Raw genomic sequence first — 27,155 nt, forward strand, 5'->3', positions numbered from 1 at the left:
TACCTTTGTAGCCGGTGGTGAACTGGCCTCGCCACGCGGTTGGGCAGTTCTTCCACTGCCAGTGCATACAGTCGATGCTGCCGAGCATCCCCGGAAAGCCGTGGGTCCTCCAGTGCCAATCCAGTAGGAACTGGCAGTCAGCTGCGTCCGGCGAGCGAAGGTAGTGCTCCCCAAATATCTCTCGCACGCCCTGACAGAAATTCTTCAGGCACTCGTTGCCAGTCGTCTCGCCGCAGTGCAGATACTCATCGAACATGTCGGCGGACCCTCCGTATGCCAACTGCCGGATGGCAACAGTGCATTTCTGTAGGGGCGATAGTCCGGGCTTCCCTGCTGCGTCTCGCTGGAGCCGGAACTCGGGGTAACGCGCGGACAACGCATTAACAATGCGCAGGAAGAGGGAGCGGCGCATTCTGAACCGGCGACGAAATACATCTGCCGGATAACGTGGTTCCTCCGCGAAATAATCGGCGAACAGCCGATCGTGCGCACCAGTGTGGTCGCGAGGGATGTATCGGCGCCGCCGGCGGATTGGCCGTTGGGGGGGTGGCTGCTGCATTCGAGCGATCTCGCTTTGTATGCGGCGGGAGATATAGTTGTTGATTGGGTTGTTGGCAAAACCCGCTACATCCCATCCGGTGGGAGCGGGAGGTACCTCTTCTTCGGAAGAAGAATGTGATATTTCCTCGTCGGACTGAGCACGAGACGATGAATCAGAACTCATTTAATAAAGATGGAGAGAAAAAAGATTGAAAATTTGTGTGAATGAAGTTTGTGGGTGATGAATGGAGGAAGAGGATGAAATATTTATAGGGGTGGAATTTAGAATATGACCGTTGAAGGAAAAAAAAAAAAAAAATTTTGATCATCGCCGGATTATCGCCGAACAGCTCCCCACAGTGGCCGGCGATGATCCGGCGATTTTTCGGCGATAAAACGCCGCTTGGCGTAAATTCGGTAGGAAATTCGCCGAAAAATCGCCGACCTTCTCCCAATGGCCGGCGATAAGTCGGCGATATCCGGCGAAAAATCGCCGGATTATCGCCGTCGCCATTGGGAGTGCTCTAACATGTTTATTTAATGATTAGTTAGGGACTACATAAAAAGATTTAGATGAATGATATTTTTTTAATACTATTTGGCATCTTTTAGTTAATCTGCAAATAATTCCAAATGAGGAAAATCGAATCTACTAATTAATCCTCAATCTGTTCTTATTCAGTAGTATACAAAATGAAGTAAAAGATCTGTCTTTTAACCATCCATTTATGATTTATCACATCCCATCTTTAACTTGATGACAAACATAATTGATTAGTGATTACTGCACTTAAAAATGCTTTTTCTTCATTTTGCTAATTACAAAAAGAATTAATGCATGCCATAGCTGCTTCACGAGTATTTCATTGAATTTTGTTGCATTGTGAAAGTTGAATCTTTATTCCTTTTTGTTACATTGGTGCCTATATATATACATACTCTTAATTGTTAAGTACATATTTATGAATGAGTAATCATCCCATAATGGCTCATTTGTTTTATAGCTCCTTATTTATATGGCCACTACTGCTAATGACTTGCTTCTCTCTGAAACTTCCAAGCAATGTAATGGAACTTCCCAAAATCCAGCATCTTAGCAAGAGACACGACGATTTGATTGCGTTTTTGGTGGTGGGAGATTGGGGAAGAGATGGGGATTTCAACCAATCTAGAGTTGCTACTCAGGTCTATTTGTTTCCTGCTTATATTTACTTTTGTATTTACTCACAATCTGAGCTTCAACTAGTTGATGATATGAAAAGTGGTAGAAACATGTTGATTCAGCAAGATTTTGGTTGATGTGAAAACTGGTATACATTTATGCAGATGGGATATGTTGGGAAGAAACTGGGAATTGATTTTGTGATCTCCACCGGTGATAACTTCTACGATAACGGATTGAAGGGTGTGGACGATCGAGCTTTTAAAACATCATTTAGTAATATCTACACTGCCAAGAGCCTTAGAAAGCCATGGTATACAGGTAAAAAATCTCATATCTTGATCTGCTATATAAAGTCATATTGCTAATATTATGATGAAGAACAGTGTTGGGGAACCACGATTTTCTGGGGAATGTCGAGGCTCAGTTAAGTCCAGCACTTAAGAAACTTGACAAGAGATGAATTTGTAAGAGAAACTTCATGGTTCAAGCAGGTAGTGCTGCTGTTTCTCTCTGGTTCAATCTCTTGCCCTCACAAATCACTAATAACTTGTTCGTCTCTTTCTCTGGCTAGGATATGCGGATATCTACGACTCCGTTTGTGCAGAAGTACTTTGACAATCCTAAGAAGCAGAATTTTGATTGGAGAAATGTGTTTCCAAGAGAGGGATATCTCTCTTCCACCTTAAAAGTGAGTGCAACATCACAGATTCTTGATGTTTTTATCTTGACAATGACAGATGATAAACTTAAATTTAACTATGCTCACTTCAGAATCTTAATTTTTCATTGGAGAAATCCAAGGCACCTTGGAATATTGTTGTTGGACACCACACAATAAAAAGCATTGGATACCATGGTGACACGCAAGAAATGCTAGATCACATTCTCCCAATTCTTGAGGCACTTTCTTTAACACAAACACACAATATGCTCAGAGGTGGGAATTCAATAGATTGAATATATTTTGAAACTTGTTGTATAGAGTCACAAGGTGGATATGTACATCAATGGACATGACCACTGCTTGCAGCATCTTAGCAACGAGTGCGGGTGACTGCAGGTATGTTTCTAGAAACTTCTATTTTGGTTAATATAAGGGGTTATGCCCTGTTTTCTTTGACATGGTTGTTGTGAAGCAGGTCAATGCAGTTCCTAACAAGTGGGGGTGGTTCAAAGGCATGGAAGAATATAATTTATCATGGAATGCACAATGAGAGTATGATGCACTTCTATCATGATGGCCAAGGCTTCTTGTCTCTTGAGATTGCTTATGATAAGGCAAAGATAGCATTTTACGACGTTTCTGGGAGACCTCTTCATCGTCTCAAACTTCTGAAGTGAAACAAGAAGAAGCTGTTTACCCTAAGTGATGAAAGATATTTCAGCTGCTGTAAAATAATGGGGTGGATCATGGATGGCATGTGACATTCAGTAATGATTCAAATTAGTAAATAAACTGGAGAAGTCCAGTTCCATAATCACAAATTTGATAAAGACAAGGCAATGAAGAACATAAAAATTTAAACGGGAGAAGTAAACTTTACTTAGGATTTCGAATGTACAAAAATCTGGCAAGTGATATGGTTTCCCATAGATTATAGATAACATAACAAACATTGGACTGATTTAAAATAAGGTTACTATGTACAAGTCAAGTAGTGCAAGACAGCAGCATCTCGTCCTTTAAGTAAAACCATTATCGAGATCCTCAGTTGAACCACCATCACAGGGCTTAGTTTGCAACAAAATGGTACCTTGAATCGACGTAACTCTCAACATCCCAAAGGAAAGAACCAAAAGTCACAGCTTCCAAAACAAGTCTCCTCAGGCTGCCAAAGCTAATTTTGATTTCATCGTTTTGGGGATTAATGGTTCCTTCAGGCTTGACTACGATCTCAGGCCTACCAAATAATGCTTCCGTGTGTTTCTCAACGATGCTAATAGCTTCCTTAGATCTGATGGTTGCATATTTTTGAAGCGTCTCTCCATCAAATGACATAACATAAGATCGCAATCTGGATGGCTTTACCCCATCAACACCAACCCCAATACCAGCGCCTCCGGGAAAAGATGACATTTCTGGGTGAGGCTGAGCATTCCTGCGAAACTGATTAATGTCATCATCACTTGGTCTTGTTTCCTCCCATGCAACTTGTTCATCTCCATTATCAGTTCCCTCGGGAAGGACTTTCATACTCTTCTCCAACTGAAACCTTTGGTCTACACGTTTGAGGAAATATCCATACATTACTGAAGCAGCATAAACCTGCCCAACCCTTAGTTTGCTTATTTGAAGTACAGAGGTAGAGTCGCCAAGTCGGTTGCCAAGAATGAGAGACAGGTGGTTCTGGATCATCTCGTAAGCTTCAGGAGAGTGGAGGCGCTCCAATTTATCATCTTGGCCAGGCCAATTATCAACACGAACAGGACCATCGGGTGTTGATGGAGTGATTGTCGGAACCAGGGATACACTGGCATCCATGAATTTCTGTACCACTAATGCGTACAAGATCTCTTCCAGTGCCTTTTTTCTTTCATTAGCTTTAACCTCCGCAATTCTCCTATAATTGAAAGGAAGTAATGTCAAATTAAATCATAGTAATTGATATTCCACTTCAGTCTTCAGCAAAAAGATAATATCATAATCAAATAATGCCTCACATGAAAAATATTTGGCAGCTTAGAAATCCATTAGATTATGATCAATACGGTTTATGCATCGTGTACATATGGAATCACCTCGACAGAGATGTGGTTCTATTATTAAGCTGATAGCAACTTAAGTCGTAAGAGTTAATCTTGTTACCTGTATAAAACAAGATCAGTTCCAGATGCAGATGGCTCTTCCTTCTCTTTCTCTGCCTCACAGTCAGTTTGCAGCTGTTCAAGTTGCTGTTCTACAGCAGCAGGAACAAGATGCGGGTGACTTGCTAATATTTGAGAGAGAAATTGCCCTATCGGAGACTCCATCTGTAGAGGAGCAATGGGATATTCCGAACTGCCAGAGTCAGAAGGCTGCATAGAAGCTCTGGTGGCAGTACGCCTGCTGCTCAAATATCTCGCATTTTTGTTTCCTACCTTGAATTTAGAAACCAGTGGTGTTTTCTGCAGTTTACAATCCCAATTCAAATAAGTTATTTTGTCACAAGAGTACACTAGTTCATCAACCAAGTGAAAACAATAATAAATCCGCACACCAAAGCTTTATCACATTTACATTAAGTTGAATTAAACACAATGGATTAAGCACCTAATTTACAAGTTCTAACACAGAGCCAGATCAAAAAAGGTAGATTGATAAACTCCTCCAGATAATTATTCAATACAAAAGGCCAGATAAAATCACAACTTGTAAATCTCTTCAGCTCGGCCCAATAATTTCTCACTTTTTAAAAGAATCCTCCATTTTCTTCTCAAGACTCGTTTTTTATCTTACAAATAGGTCTACCATATAGATACAACATAAATTTCCCCAAACCAAAAGGAGCAGATTCACCCTCTTCAACTTAATTACACTGTTCAAAAGAACAAATTTAAGCTGAATCAGCAATTACCTTATCACGAACAAAATAATTGAAACATTTTCAACGGAATTCTAAAACAATTCATCCAAGGAAAACGGAAATCATTCTAATTAGCTCAGCCTAAATTAATCAAGAATTCTCGCCTCAAAAAACCAAAAATCACAGCGCAAATGAAGCAACCGATCAATACCTGAATCCAAGCGTTGGAGAGCACGGGCCTGGCATCGGATCTGTCCGGGCCGGGCCGGGAAGCCCAATTGGGTGAGATGCTGCAAATAGAAGCCCGAAAAGTAGCTACTGTTTCCATCCTGAATCAGTTGTGTGGATACTACCAGAGAAGCAAATGATCCTCAGAAACCCCAAAATCAAGTTGATCGGCAGATAATTTCAGTAGAGATATAAATACCTTGATGCGTTCGTCTTAAATGTTGACTGGAATGATGAATATTTAATCGTCGCTCGTTTCAAAACAGTGTCCTTCCTATTGTCCTATCTTTCAGTGGGAATCCCGTGTTTTTATAATCCTATCTTCGTCTCGGAGTTGTTCAACTATGTTTAATTACGAGAATACCCTGTAAGAGTATGTAACAAGAACAAGACAATCATGGATCAAAATTAGAGTGGCAGAAAAATATCAAAATATACTAGTCCCTCCGTCCCGGCTAAAATAACACATATCTTAGCCGGCATGAGATTTTATGAGTTATTAGTTAAAGTGTTTAATTAGAGAGAGAAAAGGTAAATGTAAGTACTATTAAAATAGAAAAGGAAGAAAGATAGAATATTTTAATAGAAGTGAGAAAAAGTGGTTGAGTGTATTAATTGGAGAGAGAAAGTTTCCGAAAAAGAAAAATATGTCATCTTAGTTGGGACAAACTAAAAAAAACAAAAGCATGTCATTTTAAGTGAGACGGAGGGAGTAGTAGTACTTACTTTATCAGATCAAAAATATCAATTTTTGATATAATCTGATTTTCAAAATGGCACATACCAAAATTTTTATAGATAACATAAATTACAGACTTTACATTCCATTTACTCATTTCACTTATATTTTATTGTAAAAATAATATATAAAAATAGGTTTTATATTTCAATGTATTTTGCACTTTCTTTCTTTCATACTAGTAATTCTTAAAACTCGTACAAAACTAAAATGAGACTTTTAACAGTAGGAGATGAAGTACTTCGATATTAAATATATTTATAATACAACGTACAATAGAATCGCAGCATATCATACTAAAATCCAATAGGTCGTAAAATTCAGTATACCAAAAATGTGGTATAGTATCAGTATAGAAATTGACAATATAGAAACTCTAATATACCGAAAATTTGAATAAAATGAATATACTCCCTTCGTCTCATAAATATTTGGATAGTTGGGATGACACGAGAATTAATATAGATTTGGTAAAGTAATACAGAGATAGAAAAAAAAGAATTATAATATTGTTAGTAGATAATAAGCACACCTTATTAGAGAGAAGGAAGTTACTAAAAATAGAATAAAATATTTTTATATGACATTTTAAAATTAAAAATATCTATTTTTATGCGACGAAGTATGATTTTTACTCCTATCAAATTATGTCTATGGCAGCGTTGGTAAGATATATTGTACCAACCCATCGCTCAAAATTAAGTATACGTAAACGGCTCACAGGGCTACTATTGTAATTTGATATATGAAGGATCTTTTGTGATTGGATCTAGCAAGTCGTGGAAATTTCTGGATAACAAAAATTGGGCCCACTTCTCATGGTTCAATTTTAAGAAATTATAGTTTGAGCACATTTTTGGTGGTTGGAGTGGAACGGAACGTCTGTGGAAATTGCGGTGGAGGTGTTAAACTTGGATACCATTTCCAGTCATCGTGGTCTGTGTATTGCTACACATATCATTAAATATCTTACAATTGGCATGTTTTACATGAATCCACACCACACATACATTTATGTACAAGAAATTGACATAATATTCTTTCATATTCAAATTGAAAATGCTGTTAAAGACAATGAATAGGTATTCACAACTCCTATTCATTAATGCGATCCAAACTCAAACTTTTACTTTTAGTGTGACACACAATAAGAGCTATCTCCAAGGCCGAAGGTACATTAAAAAAAAAAATATCATCTATATACCTCCTCAAAAAGTGAAATATACTCTATTAAAAAGAAACATATTCCAAAAGAAAAAGGTATATAAACACTAGAAAGGTAAATGATCTTTTAAACATAAAATAATAATACAAAACGCATTAAAAAAACATAAAATGTAATACTTTCTCAAATACCTTCTCCCTTGGAGAATAATTTTTCATGAAAAGAAGACAAATATGGTAGTTATAAAATTTTACCTCTCCATTGATGATGAGGTAAAGATACCTCTTCAAAATGAGAAAAGTATAATACCTTCTCAAATACCTCTCCTGTTATGAACTTGAATCCTTAGAGTGGATTCTAACTCCAAAATATAAACCATACGTATGAAAACTAAACAAAAGGAAACATTCTATTACTTGTTTTTCATGCCATGCTTGAAAGAGTATAGACGAATGACTAACCAACTAACCAATCCACTAATTCATTAACTATGAAACTAAATAATCGACTATCCATTAACTATGATGGAAACATGATTAAATAACCGATGAAATGCTAAATCATATCACATATTTGTATCATCTCCTTTTAGAGAATAATTTTTCATGGAAAAAAGATAAATATGATAGTTATATTAGTTTACCCCTCTTCGGAAATCCCTCTCCTTGGAAATGCTGTAACACAATCGACTTGAGGGGATATCCAACTGAAAGTGTGTGATATCAAAGAGAAGACCATATTGATTATTGACCGACTTTAGCCAATCTATATATATTTATTTTTGTACAAAATGTGAACGTGTATAAGCTAAATATAATTAGTCTTTCTTATTTCAGAATTGATGTTTTCATTTTGCCCTCATATCAAAGTCAAGTACTCATGCCTAATTTGCGACGAGAAAATATAAGTAGCTCTAACTGAATTTAATGTGCAGCCAAATTGGAGTTATAGTGTGTTTAATTAATTTAATTGTGATGGCCTCTATAAAGCTAGCACAATACAACCCAAACTCTCCAAGGATAATAATAATAACAATAATAATAAGTATTCTTTTTTTAATTAGTTACAGTTGGGACCAACACTTATTTGTGATGGACTAATTTATGACTACTAATAATGATACCTCTTTAATTGTTGAATAAACGTTGGGTTCAACAATTGTGCACTACTCATAAGTCATAAGTATTCAGCAGTTGTTATTACTTATTATTCATTCCTAGGTGATTTAAATATAAGTTGAAAGGCCATCTTTAGGTGTTATTATGTAGCTTTGATTTTCTGATTATGTGAAACTAATTCTTATAATTACTATAATGTTTCAATCAGCCTACCAACTCCAAATAAAGAACTAAATAAATCAAACACCCATTACACCAGACCAAATCATATATGTCATCATTTTTATTCACTGCTTGGCTATACTTCTTGCTGAACTAGCTAACAATAGTTTAGAGCCTCTTTTGACTTTTGTTAAAATATTATGGCTTTCATTTTCTAATTAGGTGAGCAAAAATGGCTACTTCAACAAGTCTACAAACCCACCAATTTTTTAAACCTCTTGATAATTATAGTCACAGCTTAAATCACATTAGTGTTTGAAGTTTGAACATATAGATTCATATCTCTATCAATTTATCAATCACAATATAGTACTGTATACAATAAAATATGTAACCAATCTTAAATTAACTGTGGTTTAGAGAATCCCCATGTCCTAATCGTTGCAGAAAGTCAAGTTAATGCCGTTAAAATGACTTCATTTCTTAAGACACATTGAAATCTACTGTCTTTAAATACCGTCGATCACTCCTAGCTAGCATATTACACACAAAGGCTGAAGCTATTAGTTGTTTTACTGTTGAAGAATCGAGAGGGGATGGCCGAGTCTGTTCCGACCACGACCAGTGGCGATGGACCTTTTAGTTACGCAAAAAACTCAGATTTTCAGGTCACATTTGTTTTTAAATAATCGCTTTCCTTCCTTAGTTTAACAGTTTGCCCTTCCGTTGTACTATTTAACAGGATTCTTAGATATGAAACACTGCACAAATCTAAGCTATGTATAAAGATATCTGTCTTCTCAAATCTTGATTTCACACGTAAAGTCTCTTTTACTAGACGTTTAGTTACAAGTGAGAGGAGTAAGGGGGTTTAGCAACTACCAAATTAAGTATATGTTTTTAAATTTTAAATTTTATTAAAATTGTTCGAAATCATCTTTAGGTCTTTCTTTTTTAACACTTTTTTTTTGGAATTGAAAAAGCCAAAGGGGCTGGCGCAGATGAAAACCATTTGTCAGAGACATGCGGATTAAAAGAGGCTGAAATTGAAGAAAAAAAAGGAACTTCACATATTTATTTGAGACAGTCAAATAAAAAGGCCAAAAAGCATCTTACTTTCAATTTCGTCTGATACTTAATAAATGTTTCATTTCATTCTTACTATTTTATTAAATAGATCTCATATTTCATTATATTATTCCAGTAACAATTATTATAAAATTAATATATAAAAATAGGATGATTGCAATAGTGATGATAAATGCATAACTGATGGTGCTCATGATGCAGAAAGACAGTGCAAATTTGGTGAAGGAGATGATCCATGAAGCCATCATCGAAAAACTGGACGCAGACATGTCGAGCTCAGTCAGCCTCGTAGATTTAGGATGCTCCGTGGGTCCAAACACATTCCTCGCCGTACAGAATATGATAGAAGCACTCCAAACAAAAACAAGTGCTTCGCAGCAGCTCGAGTTCGAGGTTTTCTTCAACGATCACGCCGCCAACGATTTCAACAAGCTCTTCGCCTCCCTCCCGCAGAGCAAATACCACGCGGCCGCTGTGCCAGGATCATTCCACAGCCGCCTCTTCTCCCGCGGCCGCATCACTTTGGCCTATTCTTCCTTCACTCTTCACTATCTCTCCAAGGTGCCGGACGAAATCATCAACACCAAATCACCCGCATGGAACGAGGGCAGAATCCACTACACTAGCCCAGGTCCCACCGAAGATGACCCACTTTTCTCTTTTATTTGTCCCAACCCATTACTAAAACAATACAAACACATTTGTATCTACTTTATTCGTCTCCACTTAACATACAAAATAAAGTTTCATAAAATCCCGTGCTGCCCAAGGAAGGAGTCATCTTCCTTGGGACGAAAGGAGTAATAATTCTTCCACAATGAACGAAGAAAAATACGAGTAATTATTTTTATCTGCAGACGCGTCCCCACATGTGGCGAACGGATATTTGGAGCAGTTCAAGAGGGATTTGAGGGCTTTCCTTAGTGCGAGAGGAGAGGAGATAGTGAAAGGAGGGTTAATGTTTCTGATCATAGCTGGATTAGCAGAAGGCCTCACTCACTCGCAGAGTTCTTACGCTGTAATCTTTCGTCTTCTTGAATCTAGCGTACTGGAGCTAGCTAATGAGGTGATCGTGATCATAATGAATCTAAGTAAGAAAAAAATGAATTGGATTTGCATATTTTACGAAACATGTGTGTATATTGCAGGGAGTGATCGGGAAAGGTGAAGTCGATGGGTTCAACTTGGCGTTTTACTTCCCATGTATGGGGGAGGTGAGGGAGGTGATAGAGGAGGACGGGTGTTTCAGCGTCGAGAGAGCGGAGATGGTGAATCCGAGGTCGAATATTAGTGCACGTGCCATTGTAGGCCACCTGAGAGCTGGGATGGAAGGAAGCTTTAAGGAACACTTTGGAGAGAGTGTGATGGAGAAAGTGTTTGGAAGGGCTTTAGACAAAGCTGATGAGGTTTCCGACCTGTTGGAGGCGTCCCTGCGCGACTCACCTCAACTGTTTTACGTCTTGAAACGTAAATAATTTACCTTCACGTTAGTATCAACTGTTCGATCCATGTTTCAATCAAAGTAGCCCAAGAGAAGACGAATATAATGTTGAGTTATGGTCCAAATGGAGGCAGTGTTTGTATTGAAATCGAATTTATAAAATAAAAATATCTATTATGCAAATCCAGATTTTATATAGTAGATTTTTCTAGAATTATGTAATCAATATATATAATTATAGTAAAATTATTTATATGCGGAGTAGAATTTTCTAAATATAGATATTATTAATTTATTAAATATTTAGATTTTTATAGAGAAAATTCTAGTTATATAAAATATGAAAGAATAGAATACAGAATTCTAGAATATATGAAAAATGCATATATAGGGGTGCACTATGATGCCACCAACATCATACCACCAATATAGTCCGTTAGATCTCATTTATGGACGCCTAGGATTAAGTTTCGTGAAAAAATACGGGTTTACGGGTTTGCAGTCTACTGTATTGGATATTGTAGTCGTGGTAAACTGTAAAATTGTTGTGGTAAGACTGCAATATTCAATGAACAACACTGCAATCTAGTAACGTAAAATTAGAAATTTCCTATTTTTTTCCCTCCGTGTTTTTACATGTGGCAGCATGACAAGCACACGATTTTCAGATCCAATGGTCTAAAATGGTGGTATGGTGTTACAATAAAGAGGGTTGTCATCTTAATACATCCCTGCATATATATATATATATATATATAGAGTTGTGATCAATATCGAACACCCAACTAATGACCAAATCTTGTCCTATCATTTTATAATCTCGTGGCTATAATTAATTTACCATAATTCAATATTTATTTTAAAATTTTTTGTTGAAAGGTATATTGGAAAATCAAATTATTTCCATACACAATACGTGATTTTTCATTTTTTTTCAATCTCACAATTTTCCTTGCAATCTTCTCCCAATCTCCTTCAATATAATCTCCATGAATATTCAATGGCGATCTGCCTCAATTCGTGATCTTTCTCAATTCTTGTTTGTATCTAAATATTAATCTCTGATATGTACACTACAAAACAAAAAGCTATTTACCGAGCACCAAAGTGCTCGGAAAAAAGGGCGATATTGCTCAGAAAATAGGGATATACCGAGCACTTTCCGACCACTTTAGGTGGTCGTTATTTGATTCGTCGACATTTTTCTTTTGTTTTCCGAGCACTTGAAGGTGCTCGACAAATTGGTCAACCATCCCTTCGGATGTAGCAAGCATTTGCATGTGCTCGGAAGTGGCAAGCACAGCTATGTGCTCTATATTTTTGAGAGGTTTTAGGAAATATTGAGAGCATCATCACTGCCTTTGGGTGTAGCGAGCACCTCCATGTGCTCGGTAGTGGCTAGCAAAGCAAGGAAATACGAGCACGTGCTCGGCAGATTGGTTATTTTTGCAATTCTGGACTTATTTTTAAAATATATAAATTCTATATTTTTAATTATTTTAAAAAGTTAAAAATTATTACATGAATACAAAAGTAAACAAAGTTCAAATAACATTAAAAAGCAAAGATTGTTTTACAAATATATAATATAAGATTCTTTCAAAATTAAACTAAATACACATTTTTCATTTGTACGATTTTTCATTCAATTTGCTTTCTTCACGATGTTCTTGAAGTAAAGAGGACTCACCGAAAAAGAATGATCAAGTCATCGTGAGATTGAATGTCAAACTAATTTTTAGATGTAATATTTCAACAAAGTAAAGATACAACCAAGTACAAGAAATTACTCAAAGAGCTGCTTCACTTCCCAATTGCCTAGACTTTCCAAGTTGACCTGTTTACAGAGCAATTAGAATCAACACGAATAGGCCTACAGCCAGCCAAAAATACTTCTAAAGAGAATTATCAACCATATGTAGTGAATAAAACAATCACACATAACACTATAAAATACAATAATCAAAATTTCACTAGCGTTATATTTACTGATAACAAATATAATGTAATAATTTATTGTTGTTGTTGAATAATTATTAATTATTTTTTTATATTTTTCGAGCACATATATGGTGCTCGGCATTTTCCAAGCACATACTCCCTCCGTCTCACGTTACTTGAGTCACTTCATTTTCGCACTTAACTACTCCCTCCGTCCCACAAAGATTGTCCCATTTTGACGGGCACGGGTTTTAAGAAATGTAATGGAAAATTAGTTGAAAAAGTCAGTGGAATGTGAGTCCTACTTTTATATATTAGTTTTATAATAAAATGTGAGTAAGAATGAGTTAGTGGAATATGAGGTCTACTACCAAAAATAGTAAAAAGTGAAATGGGACAAACTTTATGGGACGGACTGAAATGAAAAAATGGGACAATCTTTGTGGGACGGAGGGAGTATATTATTCTCTTTCTTACTTTACTTTATCTCCACTTTAACTATTTATTATTATTTTTTCAAAACGAGTGCGAAAAAGAAGTGACTTAAGTAACGTGGTATGGTGCTCGGCATTCCTTAAAAATATTGATAGTATATATTCAAAATAAATTTTAATATTTGCGAACACATGTATGGTGCTTAAAATGGTGAATGATCTGCAAATTTTTATTTATGCAAATTTTCTGAGAAATTGCTTCAAAATATTGACATGTTTTAAATTCTTGTTGTTGAATAACAATAATCATTTTTTATATTTACCGAGCACATATATGGTGCTCGGCATTTTCCAAGCACATATGTGGTGTTCGCAACTATTGCTTTAAAATATTGACATGTATAAAGAAAAAAATATTGACATGGGGATGTGTTAAAATGACAACCCATCTTAAATAACACCATACCACCATTCATAGCCAATCATTTGTACACGTGGACGAATAATCAGCTACCATGTGGCAATCATAAAAAATTCGCAAGATTTACGTGGACTGCAACATCCAATACTCTAGACTAGCATATATAATATTGCATTCTAACGTGGTGTCACAGTGTCATTTTAAGAGTGTTATCATTTTAACGCACCCCTATTGACATTTCTTAAATTCTTGTTATTGTTGAATAATTAAATATTTTAAATATATACCCTAGAGGTTATGATCAATTGCTAACTAATTAACAATCTAAAAATAAGACCAATTCTTAGCCATTAGATTAATTGATCTAATGGTTAAAATAATGACAAATGTATTATATTTTAAATTTAAATAATTAGTAAATAATTTTTTAAAGGGTATTAATGTCAATTCTCTCTCATCAAAATCATCTCAAAACTTTAAATTTATGTAACTCTTTCAATTTAAATTAATTTTTCGCAAAAATATATCAATTAAAGATAATTAATTATATAAGGATTCTAACGAGATCTCAATTGCAGCATATGTTTTGACGATGTTCGGGTGATGATATTTGATAACTTATACTCCATCCACGTTACTTGAGGCGTTTCTTTTCGGCACGAGATTTAAAAAAGTTGTGTTTAAGTAGTTAAATAAAGTAGAGGAGTGAATAAAGTAAAAGAGAGGGGAGAGAATAAAGTAAAAGAAATAATAAAGTAGGTGTGATTAGATGTTTTGTTTAGCTAAAAAGAGAAATGACTCAAGTAACTTGGGACAATCCAAAATAGAATACGACTCAAGTAACGTGGGACGGAGGGAGTATTTCAATTTTCGTACATGTTGATAAGCAGATTTTTATCAACAAATGGAAAAAAAAAATCTCAATATAGTGTATGTAAAATCTCAATAAAACTGTGTCGATATTTTCTTGTACTTGTGTTGATATCCTCATATCATATTGTTGATATTTGTATACACTATGTTGATATAAAAAAAACCCACTAAAATTATCATATGATACATAATCACGATATTACCCTTTTGTTGATATTTTGTTTACTATTTATTGAAATTTGTGAGCTTTAATCTCATCCGCTCATTTCAAAATCTAAGGGTCTAGATTTAGTTTTAATTTTGGATTATGATGTTACAAGCATTATAAGAGAACCCTGCCCCAACACATATTGATATGTATCGAGAAAAAAATAGTGTAATTATTCTTGTCATTTTCGAACACAAAAACACATTCTAGATAGTTTTATGTAATAATAATTTGGAGGTTTACTAATTCGCTAGCCTAGCTATATGGTAGATTATTGGAAATTAATTTATTTAATACTATTTTTTGTCCCGAGCATATACATAGTGCTTGGTTATATCAGTGAAAAACATATATATTCCATGAATAATTTCATAAGTCTTTATTTTAATATATCCTAGCACGTCTTTGGTGCTCGCCATTCTCCGAGCACATAAATGGTGCTTGCCATTGTTGATAGATTGCCAGGCCGAGCATGTTGACCTGCTTGAAATTGCTCGCAATTAGCACTCCCGTTTCTGATATTGTCGAGCACCTTCAATTGTGTCTCGCTATTTTCCGAGCACATTTAACTGTGCTTGGTATTGGTGCTCAGTAAATAGTCTTTTTGTGGTATTTTAAGTGAATAGTTAAGTGATGTTGTATTTGATTGTTTCTTTAGAGATGAACATCAGACAATGTCTTAATGATGAATCTGTGTTGGTTAAGATACCTCTATTATGGTAATGAACATTTCACATTGTGTCGGTTAAGTCATTTGACGTGATTATGGCTACCTTTCTATATTTTCGTACTTTGACATGTTTGTTGAAATATGATAGAAAAAAATATTAGAAAACGGTACAAATTATGTAGATGTACAACAGCTTTAGTTCGAGACAATTCTGCTGGCGTTTCTGAAGTCCAATAAGCTCCTAATACATATCATTCTCTTCTTCTTTCAAAGAGCTTCGCGTGGGTATCTCGCACGCCTCCATCGGAGTCCAGTAGAAGAAGTTATGGCCGTTATATGAAGCTGATCATTTTGGTCCCGTAACTTCCACCCGGACGGGTGACTTGCACAAAGAGTGAGAAAAATAGCAACTTTTACCTGGGCGGGTCATTTCCGACCCCATTGTTGACCCGGACGGGTCAAACTCGGCGGGTCTGATTTTTATGCCAAAATGTTATAGGGATGCTTGAGTTCTACGTTTTCTCCATATTAACTTTTTATATCTTGTTCACTTATTATTATTTGTTCATTGTTATATATTTCTATTAGTTGTTAGAACAAACCAAATCCTTTTGGATTCTCTAGATAGTAGTTAATTTTTATTTGTGGTACTTAAGTTGGTATCTGTTGGATACAATACTCTTGTTTACTAATTGCTGCACTAGTCCCATACACTCGCGGTTATTACTTTTGATAAAATAAATTGAGTTTATTGAATATGTTAAGTTAATGAACATTTCAGATTATGTTAAATAGTGTCAATAATAATTAATATTTTAATTAAAGGGTGTATAGCCTATTTCTAATACATTAACTTAAATTTTACTTTTTTCCCTCCAATCCAGAGAAATAGTATTGACTTACATAGTTTTGAGAAAATAATACTTATGCTACCATTTTTCATGTAAATTAAGTCTAATTTAACAAGCAACCTACTTAGTCGGTTTCTGGACCTCCTACAAAAGATAGTAACACACCGACTAAGAAAAAAATGAATTTAATCAATTCATTTTAATTAAATGTCACGACAGTTATTATTTGATGATACAAGAAATTGATACATCATCAATGATTAATTTATTCAATAAATGGAAACTCCAATTTTCCAGTCTTAGAAAAAACACAGGTAAAGAATTAAGAACAATAAACAAGTAGTGGCAAATGTATTACTGCTCCATTAAATTAATTATTTGAAGAGCCCCGTTGTGGCTGAACGACGGGTGGAGGAGTAAGCCAGAAGGAGAGCCATGAAAACGGTTCCGGCCAGCAGGATCCCGGTCGAAATATTGCCCCGGTCTAGATATTTCTTCACCTCACTGCTAAATGCGTCGTCGAAGGTTCGTTTAAGCTCGAATGTGACTCCGAATCCGACGCCTACTCCACTTGCCAATAACAACGCAATCACCTGGTGCATTTTCAAATTTTATTTAATTATTTCCCATAATTGTGTAACAACGTGACAAGAAATGTGTCATTTTATTTGAACCTTATCTCCGAAGTAGTCGAATTCGGGGAGACAGCCGTTGCGTATCAGCCTCTTCTTTTGCACCACATTGTACATTGCAAATGGGAGTTGGATTAGGTTGTACAAAAATCCTATTGCGCCAACAGCAAACACATACCTGCCAATACATACAAAAATATGTACTAAATTCATGATAATAATTTGTGTGCATACATCGAAACATATAATACGATGCATGGTCTCTGGAGATAAATCAAAGTCTAGTGAGATTTCATCATAAAATCAATTGATTATGTAAGAGTAGTGACTCACTAAGTATTTAATTTGTTTTTTTCATCATGTTAATATCTCAAAAATTAATCATCATTAGGGTTTATTTATATCTACTAGAGCTCATCAACCTATAATATGGGATAGGGTTAATTACCTATAAAATCACAAAGTTTGATCAAATTCTGGTTTGTCCCACATCTTTCAAAATTTGAAAGACAAATCATGAAATTTAAAAAATTACTAGCAATTATCAAATTATGAAGCATTGTTTTAAGTTTCTTAATCTCTCAAAATTGTATCGTGTAGTTGTCTACATCGTTATATTATTATACTTTTACGTCACTAATAATTAACAACACCAAAATTTTACACGTGTGCACCAATTCAACCTCGAATTTCCATCCAAAAAAGTTATTGTGAGAAAATTTTGAAACTTCGTGATTTATCATTCAAAATTTGAAAGGTGTATGATAAACCAAAATCTGACCAAACTTTGTGATTTTATAAGCAATTAACCCTATGAGATATATATCCTAATTACGCTATTGAAGTGTAGCCCAACCAAAAAAACAAAATTGCAGTTTATAGATGAAGTGTATAGAAATTTAAAAAATGAAAGATGATACTCCAAATGTATGACCTGTATGCAATGAGATCAGTGAACTTAATCTTTACACCATCAACACTGATATTGTTGAGACCCATAAGCAGAGCTGAGGCAGCTAGCGTTAGCAGACTCAGTATCCTCAACGCCAGAATTGCTCTTAATGCACCTAAACTCGCCATATTATTTCTCTCAAATTCTTCTAAATCTAGTTTGAAGTTTAATGACATGGTTATTTATTGGGACCCTTTTTATAAGACCAATTTTACATCGGACTTTTCGATGTTTTGTTTTTGTCTTGGGACATTGTGAACATATATTTGCAGGCCTCGTGCCAACTAAATTGGCACAATTGTACATAAATGACAAATTATGTGAATATATAAAAGTATAGAGCGTTACATAAGATAAGCTAAAACGCGTACACGTTGAGAGATTTGCTTTGTGAATGTTCTATCGACGCACATTTTCGTCTTATTTTCGTGCTGTACGATGTGCATTTGACGGCCGATATGCACTTTTTACTCCTAATTTATTATTCTGCCATTGTGATTAGTTGGATATGCTCACTAATCTAATTAATACTAGTATTCATATCTTTAAAATGAACACCAAGTAGAATAAGTTTTACTCCATCGTTTATTTGAAATGAGGTAATTTTTGGTTGTGAATATTTTAGATATTCTATTAGGGGTGTTTAGTTTTGAGGATTAGATTAGATCAGGATAAATAATACTCCCTCTATCCCATTAAAAATGAAATATTTTCTTTTGGTTATCCCATTAAAAATGAAACGTTTTCTAAAATGGAAACAACTTTGTCTCTATTTTTTTACCTCTTTTACTTTACTCTCTTCATTAACTCACAAAACAAAACTATATAAAATTCCGTGCCGATTCACAAATGTTTCATATTTAATGGGACGGAGGGAGTTTAAGCTAATCTAAAATTACGGCTTAATAGAAAATATGTTCTATAAAGTAAAATTTTCAAGCTTCTTCCGGAATGTGCAAAAAAGGAGGTTGTGCACTCAAAGCTCGTCCTCGTTCATCTTCGATGTATCCTTGCGTTGCGGTTGGTTGTATTATTCGATGGTCATATTCACGTCGATGTTATGAAGAGACCAAGAAATGCTCTCCAGAGCTACATTGCGTGGTTGGCTCTGTGCACAATGCTAGACAATGACATGTTCTCAAACTCTTAAGTAATTACAGACGTGCGACCAACTTCTTGAGCGATTTCGAGCAATGCATCTACAAACCACATCAGGCCCGATTGAGAACATTTTCATCGATCCAGCGCCTAATTAATTTTAAAGAATTTGAATTTTTTTAAAAAACAAACAAAAAATAGAAAACCCTACCCACCCCTGAAAACCACCTCAACCCCCTCTTGCCTGGCAGCTTCGCCAGCCACAAGTGGGTTGTGAGCGTCCTTAAGGGTGTATCAAAGTTTGTAATGGTCAATACTAGATTAAAATAAGATTACATGTTATGCAGGAGTTTTAGTAAGTACTATGTATTAAAAGGAAAATGTGATGTACAAAGGCAAATTAGACATTTTCAAATGTGTATAAGATGTTGCTAGAATCCTTATGACGCTACAAATAACAGTCCTCCTGCTTCAGTAATGTCTTCTTCTTTTTCTTCTCTCTCATTTCTGATCAAGTTAAAAAATTATTTAGCATAAACACAATGCTAATCCATGTATACTAAACTTTGACAAGCATACAGAATTGAGAGTGAGAAGACAGAATTTTACCTCCTCAATTGAGTTGGACAAAGCTCTCAAAAAACGGAACCACCATTCGATTAGCTGTGGAGCAATCGAGGCCAAGATGCTTCATCTTTACAGTAGTACGACAAACACCACCAGCTCATCATTCAAACTCAAAAAATACAATAGCTTGCAGTCCCGCGAAAAGTATAAAGGCTCACGGACACCAAAAATATGGAATTTAGATTCTTTTGTCCACGACCCGTCACTCATAATCCAAAGTTTAAATCTTATAGGTATATCAGGTTCTTGACAGTAATTATCTATGTAGACGCATTCAAGAGCACTTAACAACCCTTTATACTCTAGAAGATAAAAACGGTGCCAGCTATTGTTCGGTGATGGCAAAATAGAAAAAGTTTCAGTAGAAAAGTCGAACGAAAGGATAGCATGAGCCTGTTTTAGATATGCTTTACAATAAAAAACACCAGATACGCAAGCACAACTAGTTTCCTCAATACCACAAATCTCGGTGCATTGTATTCTCTTTCAGGAATTAGTTTTGAGCGAATACAAGTCAATGTGATAACTACTGCCGAGAAAATAACCTTGTTCGTCTTCCATACAAGCATGTACAAGATTCAGCAATTTGTAATCTTCAAATTTATGGTCAGACCACATTCCAAATGATTGACTAACATATTTAAGGTGAGGTTCCACAGAGGGCTTAGGGAGGATCTTATACTCACTCGTCGTTGGGTTCCAAAGAACATGACCCGACTTTTTATCATAAAAATGAAAGAGGCCATTACAACTAGCCCCGGTAGAGGAATAATCTTTGTCTAGAAAAGAGGGAGGATATATGTGATATTTGGGTGAGATGGTGCTATCCTCTTTAAGGGAATATGCAACAAAACACTCTTTATTATAATGATATTTGATAAAAATGTCAAGCTTAGGCTTAGGCTGATCAGGGCAGATATCTGCCTTACAATGTTGTAAGCATGAAGACAATGGTGCATATTTTTCCTCGAATGCATAGACTCCATAGTCTCCTACACAATGAAAATGGAACATTGTATTTAATTGTACAATGAACAAATGAGGTCAACTATATTTTTAGCCTTTCTTTTCCAAATTTGTTTTTCATTTTTTTAACTTGTCAAAGGTGTATGTATCAAGATAATGAAGAGTGCAACATAAATACTGAAATAATAAACACAGAATTGGAGTTTATTATCAGCAAATACCTGAAATATTGGTCCTCATAGGCATCGGGGCACCCTCTATTCTGGTATTATTAGGTTTCACCATTCTAACCAAAATTCAAAATTTGCACACATTTAATTTTAAACAAAAGCAAGTAAGTCAGAATATATAATTTATCAAAATTGAGAAAACATGTATAGAACCTGTGTTGGAATTGAGCAGCGCCGCCTTCGCTTTTGAGTTTGAGGTTTTCTTTTTGATTTTAAATGTATTTTAGTGATTTCTTTATGGATTGATTACATTTATTTGACGCGATATGGGTGAGTATTAATTTCATTTGGGCCTCAATTCGTGGCATCATTATGTAAATTCAATATGTGAATGATTTTTGACATTATGGAAATATCATAATAGGATATAAATAAAAAATGAACATTACATTTTATTTTTTTAATTAAATTTATATTTTGTATACATATCTTATTACCTTTTACATTAATTGGTTATTAATTACACTTTATTTAAGGGAATAATATATAATCATGGTATATTACTATTCCATAATTTATTTGGTAACGTGGGATCCACACATGGACAATCTTTTTATTTTTATTTTTTATCACTCTTCTTTTTTATGCATTTATTTAAGTACATGCCTTTACAATTTTCAAATATTGTAATATCATGCTTTTTAAATATTTAGCGTGCATTTTTTCTACTGAATAAAATAATGACATGTCAAACTAGATTTCACAAATTTTGGTTTAAATAATTTAATAAAAATAATTAGTTGTATGAAATATTAAAAATTTTTTATCGATTTTAATAACATGTAAATAATTAGATTTAAAATATATAGAAGAAATATAATTAAATTGTAATTTTGAATATTGATAAACTTGTGCATCTAAAAATTTCCAATAGTGTGACGTACAGTGTTTTCGTTCAAAGTCTTATCCAATGGAATAAGATGGACGATGCGATTCTTGTATTTAAAGAGATGATTGCAAGAGGGGGATGCACACTTGGCGCCACCACTATTTCGATGTTGAGTTAACATCTGCGGAGGGAAGGTAATAAAGTGTTCTATTTGATATTGTTATGAAACTTTCGCCAAAAAATTAAGGTGTAGGCCAATCTAGTATAGATATAGACAAGAAGTTAGAGAGAGAGATGCATAAATTGATAGAAATCTATAGTGGACCATTCTAAAATCAATTGATGATAAAAAGAGTGACTCATTAGACTTATACAAGGATTTTAGTTCTCTTTGATAAGGATATAGGTATAGTTATTCTTGAACCTCCAAGTTAAACCTCGAAGGGATTGGACTTGTTTTTCTAGATTGGTTGGAACAACCATCTATGAAATTGGTTTTAGTTTAAAGTTCAGATATATTGTTGATTTAGTCATTTTTTTCAGTTTAGTATGGATATACTGTCTGTTCAGTTAAATTTGGTTGACCGTCGGCGACACTCTCTGATACCACGATAGAAATACATAGATTTCCATTCTAAAACCAACTGGTTGTAAGAGGAATAACCCATTAAACTTATATAGGAATTTCACGTTCTCTCTTACAATAGAACATTATTGTACATATTTTTGTTTCATTTGCTAACATAAATCATATTTCTAGTAAATGTTTTTGTTATGAAAATATATTTACAATACTATTGTGATAATAATCGAATTATGCAAATACTAAAAATGATCAATAATATGGAGAATTATACAAACAAAATAAAAAATCGCCCAAACAGTAACATTGGACCTTATTTCTTAATTAGCCCATAATTGGGCCTCAATGTATAAAAGTAGCCTATTTTGAGGTCCAATAATTTGAAATACTTGAAAGCATATTTAAGTTTGGTCAAAAAAAGTATTCCCTCGTAACTTATTTTAAAGTACTTCTTCCGTACCACTGCAAGTAAGAAGTCGTGATTGTCCTAATATAACTGATTTGCTTTTATCAACAAAAAGTCACTATTTTACTTTTACGTACTTTATTATTTCTCCAGCTTACCAAAGTATTATTTCCTTAAATATTGTGCATAAAAGACTGTTTCACTAATATTTCTTTTTATCATTTTGTATGTTTATAAAAATTAGTCTTTTTATATTTTATTGATATTATCCTACAACATATTTCACATAATATATTAATTAATTTATTAATTTTTAAAAATAGTCTACCATTTTTTCCACTGGCAATTCGTTTTAAGTCATTATCATTAATCACACTATATTTAATGTTGGAAAACATAAGATATATGTTGGAGGAGAAATTTAGTTTGGAGGAAATATTTGAGAGGAGAATGGATGGAATATATGGAAAATGGTTTAGGAGATGTTTTGATGTGGGGAAGGAAAGAACACTCAATTTCTCAAACTTTCTAACTTCACAACTTCTCAACTTCTCCAACTTATACAAAATGTTACAACTCTCCCCTATTTATAGGGATTCACTTCATATTCTAGAATTCTCTATAATATTTTATATCTAAATTTTTTCTCCATAAAAATCTAGATATTTTCCTAACATTCTAGTAAATTCTACTAAAATATCTAAATATTTTAATACATACTAATTCTAGAGAATTCTACATAATATCTATAATCTAGAGAATTCTCCTAAAAATATCTAGATATTTTAATGCCTACAAATATCTAGATAATTCTTCATAATATCTAGATATTTATCATATCTAGATAATTCTATTACAAAAATCAAGTTTAATTATTTTTATTTCAACACCCCCTCCTAAACTTGATTTGTCATTCCGAGCAGCGTCCTGATTTTGATAAGGTCTTCGTACTTGAGGGAATTTGTGAAAATATCGGCATCTTGATCTTGCGATTTGACATACTCGACTTGAATCTCCTGGTAAATGCATTCTCTGATGTAGTAGTAGCGGGTGTCGATGTGCTTGCTTCGGTTGTGGAACATTGGATTTTTTGGATAGCGCAATCGCCAACTTGTTATCCACACAAATAGTTGTTGGCTCCTTTTGTGGCCAATCGAGCTCCGACGTGTCATTCTTCTCTATGGCTTTGATCTCTTCATCCATCGCGACTCGCCAATTTTTACTTGTTTTCGCTTCTTCAAAGTTAACTGGTTCACAATCAGCAGATAAGCAAAATAAGGTGAGATCTTCTAACCTTGGGGTGTCGTCATACACTTCATCCAAACTTTGTGTGCGTTCTGTGGCTCTTTCATTCAAGAAAGATGGTGGTGAGCTTCTGACGGCTGATGTAGGAGATGCAGGTGGAGTTGTTTGTTCTTGTTGTTCCTCTGCCATCTGCTCGCCTGTTCTTTGATCCCCAAAACGAAGGTATGAAGGTGAAGTCATTTTCTGAGCCGAAATCCCATACACTTTCTTCATCGAACTCCACATCTCGGCTAATCATGGTTTTCTGCGAAGTTGGATCATATAACTTATAGCCTTTAGTATTAGAGTCGTACCCGATGAAGATGAATGACTTGCTTTTGTCATCGAGTTTGTTCCTCGTCTGATCTGGTACATGTGCATAGGCTTTGCTCCCAAACACTCTTAAGTGGGCCCGCTCCAAGCTTCTTGAGGAGTCATTCCCCACACACTTTTTGTTGGAGACCTGTTAGACAGGTACACCGCGCACGCCACTGCTTCTTCCCAAAGCTCTTTCGGCAAATTTTTCGTCTTTAATATGCTTCGAGTCATCTCAACGATGGTCCTGTTCTTTCGTTCAGCCACTCCATTCTGCTGGGGGGGATCTCGGAACTGTTAGCAGCCGTCGAATTCCGTTTTCTTTGCAAAATTCCAGAAACTCCCTGGATGTGAATTCTCCACCTCGGTCGGTCCTCATTGCTTTGATTTGTAGACCGTTTTCTTTCTCGATGGCAGCCTTGAACTTCTTGAATGCGTCAAATGCTTCTGATTTCTGCTTCAAGAAGTATACCCACGTTTTTCTTGAAAAATCATCAATGAAAAGCATGAAATAGTTATTTTTACCGAGGGAGGTTGGCTTGATTGGTCCACACGCGTCTGCATGGATTAACTCCAATGGCTTCTGAGCTCTCGAACTTGATTCCTTTGGGAACGGCTTCCTGAAGTGCTTCCCAATTAAGCATCCTTCACAGAGTTGATCGGGGTGCTCGATGGGTGGTAATCCTCGTACCATTTCTTTATTTGATAGCAATTTCAAGCTACCAAAATTCAGGTGCCCAAATCGAAGATGTCATAGCCAAGACTTATCTTTATAACATGCTTGAAGACACTTCACCACATCATTTTGAACATTTAATTGAAACATCCTATTCTTGGACATTGACACTTTGGCAATTAAATCATTTTTGCCATCTCTTATTGAAAGGCTATAATCTTTCATGTGAATGTTATAACCTTTCTCTAAGAGTTGTCCAAGACTCAATATATTATTTCTCATATTGGGCATATAATATACGTTGAAATAAAATCATGAGCTCTATTCTTCAAACGAATTAGAATCTTGCATTTTCATTTAACTGGAATTTTAGATTCATCGCCAAAGGAGATGTTGCCACTTACTGATTCATCAAGCTCCACGAACATGCTCCTGTTCCCGCACATATGATTACTCGATCCCGTGTCGAGGTACCACATATCATCTTTTCTTCCAGCTTCTCCTTTGTAAGCTAGAAGGACACATCCATTTTCTTCATTCGTATTCTCCACGTAATTGGTCTTCTCTTCAACTTTTGATTTTGTCTCTCTGCACTCGGAAGCATAGTGCCCATATCTATAACAATTATAACACTCTATTGAAGATTTATCGTACCTCGACTGTGGATTTCTCCTTCCTCGTCCCATATTTGGGAACTCCTTTCTTTCTTCATTGTTTGAGAAATATCCTCGACTACGTCCACGTCCACGAGCATATCCTCGACCACGACCACGACCACGACCACGATCTTGTCTTTGTCCGCGACCTCTTCCTTGTGGGCCACCACCATTGCTCGAGCTTTCTTCTTTCTCCTTTGGGCTTGCTTGCAACTTCAAAAGTTGCTCCACAATTTCTTGTTTCTTCTTTTGTTTCTCCTCATATGCTTGTAGCGAACCCAATAAGTGATCGATGGTCATTTCCTCCAAATCTTTTGTTTCTTCTATTGTAACTACTATGTGCTCAAAATTAGGGGTTAGAGGGCGCAGTATTTTCTCCATGATTCTAACATCCTCCAATTTTTCACCATTTCTTTTCATTTGATTTGACACCGCCAAGACTCTTGAAAAATATTCCGAAATTAATTCGGACTCTTTCATGTGTAAAGATTTAAATTCCCCTCTTAAAGTTTGGAGGCGTACCTTCTTTACTCGCTCCGCACCAACACATGAGATTTGGAGCTTCTTCCACGCTTCTTTGGCGGTGCTTGCACTCGAGATCTTCTCGATATCGTTGTCCCCTAGAGATTGGTAGATGAGATACAGAGCCTTCATGTCTCTCTTTCTCGCATCTCGCAATCTATCCCTTTGTTGTTGGGATAGATCGGTCTCGTCTTGCGGCTCCTCGTAGCCATTCTCCACGATCTCCCAAACATCGTGGTCTCCCAATAACGCTTTCATCTTGATACTCCAATTATTGAAACTGCTCTTATTGAGCATGGGGACTTGGAACGACGGCAAGTTAGCCATACTACAGGTAGGAACTTATGGCTCTGATACCACTTTGTTGGAAAATATAAGATACATGTTGGAGGAGAAATTTAGTTTGGAGGACATATTTGAGAGAAGAATGGATGGAATGTATGGAAAATGGTTTAGGAGATGTTTTGATGTGGGGAAGGAAAGAACACTCAATTTCTCAAACTTTCTAACTTCACAACTTCTCAACTTCTCAACTTCTCCAACTTATACAAAATGTTACAACTCTCCCCTATTTATAGGGATTCACTTCATATTCTAGAATTCTCTATAATATTTTATATCTAGATTTTTTCTCCATAAAAATCTAGATATTTTCCTAACACTCTAGTAAATTCTACTAAAATATCTAAATATTTTAATACATACTAATTCTAAAGAATTCTACATAATATCTATAATCTAGAGAATTCTCCTAAAAATATCTAGATATTTTAATGCCTACAAATATCTAGATAATTCTTGATAATATGTAGATATTTATCATATCTAGAT

The 27,155-nt window shown here is 35.1% G+C and overlaps 5 protein-coding genes across 5 annotated transcripts; 2 read left to right on the forward strand and 3 right to left on the reverse strand.

The window, feature by feature from the left end:
- Positions 1-1,475: 1,475 nt before the first annotated feature.
- On the forward strand, positions 1,476-2,393 carry LOC125209680 (purple acid phosphatase 4-like). The gene is made up of 4 exons (XM_089068448.1): positions 1,476-1,725; positions 1,867-2,023; positions 2,089-2,196; positions 2,277-2,393. Exons 1-3 carry the CDS (start codon positions 1,507-1,509, stop codon positions 2,163-2,165), a joined length of 453 nt encoding a protein of 150 aa, XP_088924574.1. The 5' UTR covers positions 1,476-1,506; the 3' UTR covers positions 2,166-2,196; positions 2,277-2,393.
- Positions 2,394-3,224: 831 nt separating this feature from the next.
- LOC125213751 (UV-B-induced protein At3g17800, chloroplastic-like) lies at positions 3,225-5,783 on the reverse strand. The gene is made up of 4 exons (XM_048114464.2): positions 5,636-5,783; positions 5,420-5,557; positions 4,512-4,810; positions 3,225-4,266 (listed from the first exon to the last, which is right to left on the reverse strand). The coding sequence occupies exons 2-4, from the start codon at positions 5,534-5,536 to the stop codon at positions 3,438-3,440; spliced, it is 1,245 nt and encodes a 414-aa protein (XP_047970421.1). The 5' UTR covers positions 5,537-5,557; positions 5,636-5,783; the 3' UTR covers positions 3,225-3,437.
- Positions 5,784-9,142: 3,359 nt separating this feature from the next.
- LOC125216767 (loganic acid O-methyltransferase-like) lies at positions 9,143-11,333 on the forward strand. The gene is made up of 4 exons (XM_048118531.1): positions 9,143-9,288; positions 9,911-10,340; positions 10,567-10,775; positions 10,858-11,333. Exons 1-4 carry the CDS (start codon positions 9,217-9,219, stop codon positions 11,182-11,184), a joined length of 1,038 nt encoding a protein of 345 aa, XP_047974488.1. The 5' UTR covers positions 9,143-9,216; the 3' UTR covers positions 11,185-11,333.
- Positions 11,334-16,922: 5,589 nt separating this feature from the next.
- Positions 16,923-18,260, reverse strand: LOC125212710 (CASP-like protein 4D1). The gene is made up of 3 exons (XM_048112946.1): positions 18,115-18,260; positions 17,223-17,358; positions 16,923-17,141 (listed from the first exon to the last, which is right to left on the reverse strand). The coding sequence occupies exons 1-3, from the start codon at positions 18,258-18,260 to the stop codon at positions 16,923-16,925; spliced, it is 501 nt and encodes a 166-aa protein (XP_047968903.1).
- Positions 18,261-25,450: 7,190 nt separating this feature from the next.
- Positions 25,451-26,804, reverse strand: LOC148930449 (uncharacterized). Its single transcript, XM_089067080.1, has one exon. It carries the CDS (start codon positions 26,649-26,651, stop codon positions 25,500-25,502), a length of 1,152 nt encoding a protein of 383 aa, XP_088923206.1. The 5' UTR covers positions 26,652-26,804; the 3' UTR covers positions 25,451-25,499.
- Positions 26,805-27,155: the final 351 nt, after the last annotated feature.

Source organism: Salvia hispanica, chromosome 3 (assembly GCF_029641045.1).
Source record: "Salvia hispanica isolate PSC_SH4W2 chromosome 3, Shi_PSC_v1, whole genome shotgun sequence".
NCBI classification, from domain to species: Eukaryota; Viridiplantae; Streptophyta; class Magnoliopsida; order Lamiales; family Lamiaceae; genus Salvia; species Salvia hispanica.

What these genes read in the sequence shown, in the direction of transcription:
- LOC125209680 (XM_089068448.1), top strand. Translation starts at nt 1,507, where the DNA reads ATGAGTAATCATCCCATAATGGCTCATTTGTTTTATAGCTCCTTATTT. An exon ending in AATCTAGAGTTGCTACTCAG is followed by an intron (nt 1,726 to 1,866) that starts GTCTATTTGTTT and finishes ACATTTATGCAG; the next exon opens with ATGGGATATGTTGGGAAGAA. An exon ending in TAGAAAGCCATGGTATACAG is followed by an intron (nt 2,024 to 2,088) that starts GTAAAAAATCTC and finishes GATGAAGAACAG; the next exon opens with TGTTGGGGAACCACGATTTT.
- LOC125213751 (XM_048114464.2), bottom strand. Translation starts at nt 5,536, where the DNA reads ATGGAAACAGTAGCTACTTTTCGGGCTTCTATTTGCAGCATCTCACCC. An exon ending in TCTCCAACGCTTGGATTCAG is followed by an intron (nt 4,811 to 5,419) that starts GTATTGATCGGT and finishes TGTAAACTGCAG; the next exon opens with AAAACACCACTGGTTTCTAA. An exon ending in ACTGATCTTGTTTTATACAG is followed by an intron (nt 4,267 to 4,511) that starts GTAACAAGATTA and finishes TTTCAATTATAG; the next exon opens with GAGAATTGCGGAGGTTAAAG.
- LOC125216767 (XM_048118531.1), top strand. Translation starts at nt 9,217, where the DNA reads ATGGCCGAGTCTGTTCCGACCACGACCAGTGGCGATGGACCTTTTAGT. An exon ending in CAAAAAACTCAGATTTTCAG is followed by an intron (nt 9,289 to 9,910) that starts GTCACATTTGTT and finishes CTCATGATGCAG; the next exon opens with AAAGACAGTGCAAATTTGGT. An exon ending in AATCCACTACACTAGCCCAG is followed by an intron (nt 10,341 to 10,566) that starts GTCCCACCGAAG and finishes TTTTATCTGCAG; the next exon opens with ACGCGTCCCCACATGTGGCG.
- LOC125212710 (XM_048112946.1), bottom strand. Translation starts at nt 18,260, where the DNA reads ATGGCGAGTTTAGGTGCATTAAGAGCAATTCTGGCGTTGAGGATACTG. An exon ending in ACTGATCTCATTGCATACAG is followed by an intron (nt 17,359 to 18,114) that starts GTCATACATTTG and finishes ATGTATTGGCAG; the next exon opens with GTATGTGTTTGCTGTTGGCG. An exon ending in TCGACTACTTCGGAGATAAG is followed by an intron (nt 17,142 to 17,222) that starts GTTCAAATAAAA and finishes AAAATGCACCAG; the next exon opens with GTGATTGCGTTGTTATTGGC.
- LOC148930449 (XM_089067080.1), bottom strand. Translation starts at nt 26,651, where the DNA reads ATGGCTAACTTGCCGTCGTTCCAAGTCCCCATGCTCAATAAGAGCAGT.